At 49.6% G+C, this 6000-nt stretch overlaps 1 protein-coding gene across 3 annotated transcripts in view; it reads left to right on the plus strand.

Moving 5' to 3' along the window:
• The window catches only part of FGF13 (fibroblast growth factor 13), a 198275-nt gene extending 194494 nt beyond the window's left edge, over positions 1-3781 (plus strand). For all 3 annotated transcript variants that reach the window (XM_036402129.2, XM_036402127.2, XM_036402128.2), the window contains 2 exons: positions 1745-1943; positions 2380-3781. In XM_036402129.2, coding sequence (XP_036258022.1) covers positions 1745-1943; positions 2380-2516 — 336 coding nt within the window. In that variant the 3' untranslated portion in view covers positions 2517-3781. The remainder of the gene's footprint in view (positions 1-1744; positions 1944-2379) is intronic.
• The last annotated feature ends 2219 nt before the right edge of the window (positions 3782-6000 follow it).

The raw sequence follows: 6000 nt of genomic DNA on the forward strand, positions 1-6000 counted from the left end.
TCACTCAGAGCCTCCTGCAGTGCTGAGCAGCTGCTCAGGGGCGGGCAGAGCCCTGCAGCCTCTGGGGCTGCCCAGGGGGCTCCTGGCTGGGCAGGGGATGCCAGGGCACCTTGCTGAGCTGCAGGTGCCAGCCTTAGAAAGGGCTGGGTCCCTGGCAGCCCGGGGATGAGGGGCTCTGCTTTGGGGCCCAAGCACCTGGGAGAGAATAGGGAATTCTTACAGCTTTAGAAAGGTCACGGGTCCCTGGCAGTCTCGGGGATGAGGGGCTCTGCTTTAGGGCCCAAGCACCTGGGGGAGAATAGGGAATGTGCCAGCCTTAGAAAGGGCCCGGGTCCCTGGCAGCCCCGGGGATGAGGGGCTCTGCTTTGGGGCCCAAGCACCTGGGGGGAATGTGTCTGGTAACTGGGTGTGTTATGGAGAGGTGTATTTCTGTTTGTCAAGAGAGGATCCAGCCCCTGCAGCTCCTGCAGGGCTGCTGCTCACTCTGAGGTGAACCTGAGAGCTCCAGGGGAAATGTTGGGGTTCTGTTTGCAGTCTGACCCTCTGCTGCTGTATACAAGCAGGCCTTTTGTACCCAAACCAGCTCCAAATTACTGTACATAAACCATAATCTGCCAGTGGGAGCACTGTAGTTTTCCATTTTGCTGCTAATTGGATGATATCCTTGCAATAGTCTTTGTTACCATGGCTGGTGCTGGGCAGAGAACAGTGAGGGAAGGCTTTTATGCAGAAATCTTACAAAAATGCAATGACTGTCCCTATTTGACAGCAATTGAAACCAATTGTCAATTAACTAAATAACAACCAATTAGCTTAAAGGGAAAAAAAAAAAGAAAATTGCTTGCTTCACATTCTTTGTTGAAGCAAATGCCAGTCAGAGAATGGGAGCTTTTTTCTTTCTCTTGTAAAGACAAAATGGCAAAAGATGTGCAGCAAATGCAGAGTGGTGGGTTTCTTTTTTTTAATACCATCCTTTTCTCACATGAGAATATTTTAGAAACTAGATAGGAATATCTTAAGCTCCTGAGACATTTAATTTCCTGTGATATTTTAAAATCAAAATTACAATCATTATACAAGCACAATTTTTCCTCCTTTCTTTCACGCCCCTGTGGGGTACTGGCAGCACGAGGGCAGCTCCCCTGCAGCTGGCTGCCTTCACAAGGGGAGGCCAGCAAACATCTGGCTGCTCTGTGGTGCACACTGAGGCACGGCTGAGATGGTAACGAAGACCAAACCCTTCCCCTTGCATATTTTGGAGTCCATAGCTGAGATGTTGCCAGAACTCGTAACGTTCAAAGGCCAAAGGAGCCAGGGCTGTTGGGGTTAGGGAGAGAAACCATTTAGTGCTGGCACGGGTGCTCTGCTCAGCTGAGGGCAGCAGGTAATGCACAGAGCTCCCTCTGGCTCTCCCTGCCTGCAGGGCTGCACCACAGCCGCTCCCAGGGACACAGCTCCGTGTCTGCCTGACATCCATTAGCTGCACCAATCAATAAATCCTCTGACTTTTTACTCATTGTTCACAAAGATCTTATTACATTCTGCTTAGAGCTGCTCACAGCATCATTTCACAGGTTTCAAATTGTGTTACTCCTTTGTTAATACTTGTAGGACCCATGTTTCATAACTGGATGGTTGAGGATGAGAGGTATGACTTCTAACCATTCAGAAAGCACTGGATGTTGGATGCTTTTTCATTAACTGATGTGAGATTTGCACATATTGATCTGTTGCTTTTTTACAGGAACATTTTACACCCGAATGCAAGTTCAAAGAATCAGTATTTGAAAACTACTATGTGACATATTCCTCAATGATCTACAGACAGCAACAGTCTGGCCGGGGTTGGTATTTGGGTCTTAACAAAGAAGGAGAAATAATGAAAGGAAACCACGTGAAGAAAAATAAACCTGCAGCACACTTTCTTCCAAAACCCTTAAAAGGTAATTGCTTGGGTTTGCTCCATTCATCTGAACTGATACTGTGTTGTGTTTAATTCCTGTGCTTGTATATTTGACATGTCCAGCTGCTTACATAACAGAGTGTAATGTTCTGTAACGTGGTGTTTGTCTCAGCAGAGTTCCAACAGGTTAAATCACAACTACTGACGGTGCTTCTTCTCTGTTTGTAAGGAAATGCTGATTTTTGTCAGCTTAGCTCTGTCCTGCAGGGCTGTGTAAGTGCAGTGGGAGAGGGAGGAGTGGTTTTCCCCTTCAGTAAAATGTCCTTCCACCGAGGAGGGTCTCAGAGGTTCTCAGGGAGTGGTTGAATGGAAGGGCTCTCCCCGCCCTGGGCGTTTGTCTCTCCTTGCACTGCGTGTCAGAGCTGCTTTGCCCCAGCCCCAGCTGTGCTGATGTTCTGCTCTCTCTTGCCTTGCAGTGGCCATGTACAAAGAGCCTTCCCTCCACGATCTCACAGAGTTCTCCAGGTCTGGAAGTGGGACCCCAACAAAGAGCAGAAGCGTTTCAGGAGTGCTAAACGGGGGTAAATCCATGAGCCAGAACGAGTCCACGTAGCCAGGTTGAGGCCAGCCAAGTGCTCTCTAAAGAACCTTACCTCTGGATGCAGTTGAATTCTTACTCGCAGTCTTTCATCCAAACCCTCAGGTGCCCAGGACACGGCACCAGCTCGCATAGGTCACCCGTTTATCAGCCATTAGATCTTCTGGTTGGCAAAGGATAATCCCCAGGCATGTAGAATGTGCTTGTGCACACCACAAGGCAGTTGGACAGCAGCAGACACAGCTGGGGGAAAGCCTCCGAGAAGAAATGTCCAGCTCTTTCTCTCTCTCACTTTTTCTTTCTCTCTTTTTCTCTCTCTCTCCTATGCTTTGTGGAAAACAAAACAAAAACATTTCACAGCATTCACTGCTGATAAGAATTTGCTTTCCAACTCAGAAAAAGACCACTTTTGCTCTTCAAAGGAAATTTTAATGCTTGTATGTTTTATAGGGGCAAACAAAAAACAAATACGTAAACTCTGTTGTTTCCTTGGCTTACCGTTTTATATCTAAGGCTTGATTAAAAAAATGTATCCTTTAATTTGGAATAGTGCAACTTTTTGATTTCTGAACTCCAATGGGTCTTTAAAGCTATGTCTTTAAAAAAAATAATTCAAAATTCAGGGTTGGAACTGAGAGTTGGTGTCTCAGGCTCAAGCAAACAGTGTTCTTGTGGTTTTAAACACAATGAAATATAAATTTTTATAGATTTGTAGTTTCTGGTAAAGTTCTTGTGCTAACCCCAGTCTGTAGGAATTGAGTTGTTTTGTCATCCCAAGTGGAAGTTAACAGAAAGGGATAAAATTATCCTCCAGTGTAGATTTCTCTTAATTCCATTTTGTGTGTCATGTTAAACTATCGTTGTGGCTTCTTTTCTAAAGACAGAAACTGTGGAATTAAGGTGACTTAATTTTTTTATAAGAAACGTCTTATTTGTAAAAGTCCTTTCACTGTAACGGGCACGTGAATATTGTGTAGGAGGAAGCGTTAGGACAGGCTACCCCTAAACAACATATACTTATACTGCTATTGGAAACAATCCTTTAAAAAATGTAGTTAGGTTTCCATTTAGGTCATCATGTCTGTTGCATGGGAGAAAGTTGGAATATTGGCATAGAGTTGCATGATGTGTCAGATTTTGTGCATTAATCATCGTTGGATTCTGTGCTCCAAAACTGAATTAGTTCTGTGCAGGCAGCTTTCTGCCTGGTACAAAAAAGTTGTTTATTATTTGTTGTATACACAACCATGCACTGAATAAACTATTTATATTAAGATGTACTTTTTAAAAAAGCTTGTTTGATTGTATGCTGTACATCCATGGTTAATTTGAAGGGAAAAGGGTTGGTAATTAAATTATAAAGTTACAAAATGTTCAAAATTAATTGTAATTAATGTTCAAAATCTTTCTGTGTGACGGTCATTCCCTGTAACGCCATACATACAGAAATTCAAACTTTCTTTGCTTTTGGGCACTGTCAGAGCTGGTCCTGCGTGTGCCCAGCTGGGATACTCAAACACAGCCACACTTGGTGTCTCCAGGCCTTGGGAATGAGCTCTGAGCTGAGCTGAGCTTTGCTGAGCTGAGCTGGGCTGAGCTGAGCTGGGCTGAGCTGGGCTGAGCTGGGCTGGGCTGAGCTGGGCTGAGGGGCTGGGCTGAGCTGGGCTGGGCTGAGCTGAGCTGAGCTGAGCTGAGCTGGGCTGAGCTGGGCTGAGCTGGGCTGGGCTGGGCTGAGCTGGGCTGAGCTGACCTGGGCTGGGCTGAGCTGGGCTGAGCTGAGCTGGGCTGCTGAGCTGGGCTGAGCTGGGCTGGGCTGAGCTGGGCTGGCTGAGCTGGGCTGGGCTGAGCTGGGCTGGGCTGAGCTGGGCTGAGCTGAGCTGAGCTGAGCTGGGCTGAGCTGGCTGAGCTGGGCTGGGCTGAGCTGAGCTGAGCTGGGCTGAGCTGGGCTGCTGGCTGAGCTGGGCTGAGCTGAGCTGGGCTGAGCTGGGCTGAGCTGAGCTGGGCTGGGCTGAGCTGGGCTGTGCTGCTGGCCCCAGAGCTGCCCCTCTGTGCCTGAGCCACCCCTGCTCCCTGTGTGCCCCCTCTGCAGCTCCAGCCCTGCTGGATGGAGGCTCAGCACACCTGGGGATGCTCAGCACACCTGGGGGATGCTCAGCACACCTGGGGGATGCCAGACCTGGGGATGCTCAGCACATCTGGGGGATGCTCAGCACACCTGGGGATGCTCAGCACACCTGGGGATGCTCAGCACATCTGGGGGATGCTCAGCACACCTGGGGAATGCTCAGCACACCTGGGGGATGCTCAGCACACCTGGGGATGCTCAGCACACCTGGGGAAAGCATCTCTCTCTCCTGCCTTTTCTCTCTGCAGAAAAACTTTCCAGGAAAACTTTGCTCATCTGCAGCATCCAGGCAGCTCTGACAGGGGAGCTTCACTGGTCAGGGTGTTCCAGGAAGTCCTAGCAGGGACAAGTTTTCATCCTGGGTGGCTGAAGAACCAGTTCTGGAAGACAATAGAATGGAAATGGAGGCAAAAATCTGCCCCTAAATGTTAGGCTGAAATGCAAGTGAGACTTTTTGTTGTCTGCTCTGTGTTCCTCCCACCTGACCGAGCTGGAATTAAAGCAGCTTTAAGGTCAGGGCTGAGAGAGAAGGGGAGGAGATTGTTTCAGATCAAACCTCCAGATTCGTTGTTTCATGGCAAATAGCAAGTGAAGAGCTCTGGCCTGCTCTCAGAGGGGCCAGGCTTCCCCAGCTCACCCCTTTCCACAGGGTGAAGGAAGTGGGAGCACATCCAGACTGCAGAAATCCTTAACAAACTGAAGATGTGGACATGATTGCTCCAGAGGTTCTGATAACTCAGTGGGTCTGGATCATCTCTGCCCTTCAACTAAATGTGGGATGTCCTTGGGGAATATTTCAGCACCCATAAATTGGAAAGTTACACAGATTTTCTTCTGGATAATACCTTCATTTGAGAAATCTGCTAAATGTTGGGGAAATGCCAGTTTGGATGCTGGCCTATCAGAGCAGAGAGGCACTGGCAAAGCTCCTCTGCTGTGCCACAGAGTGGCAGAGGGCAGGAAGATGCACACCTGGAGTAAGGAAAAGCCCAGGGGCTGCTGTGGCTCCAAGCCCAAAGCTCCTGTGAGCACCGAGCACCTGCAGAACGGGGTCCTGGGCCCTTCTGGCATTGCCAGGGCTGGGGATGCCTTCACCTGCCCCTTGTCCTGTGCCTGCCCCTCCAGCAGCGCTGCCCCCACCGCTCCCAGCAGCTTCTGACCCAGCTGGGCTTCACCTGGCAGAGCCCAGAGCACTCGGGGCTGGCAGAGAAGCCCACCCCAGCCAGGAGCAGGGCAGCCCTGCAGGCAGGAGCAGGGAGCCCTGCAGGCAGGAGCACAGCCCTCACTGCTGCCTTGGGAGCCCTGGCAGAGCTGCCTCCTCAGGGGCCTTGCAGGGCTCCAGCCCTGCTGCTCAGCCTGCCTTGGGGCTGAGCC

Source organism: Molothrus ater, chromosome 14, assembly GCF_012460135.2.
Source record: "Molothrus ater isolate BHLD 08-10-18 breed brown headed cowbird chromosome 14, BPBGC_Mater_1.1, whole genome shotgun sequence".
Taxonomy (NCBI): domain Eukaryota; kingdom Metazoa; phylum Chordata; class Aves; order Passeriformes; family Icteridae; genus Molothrus; species Molothrus ater.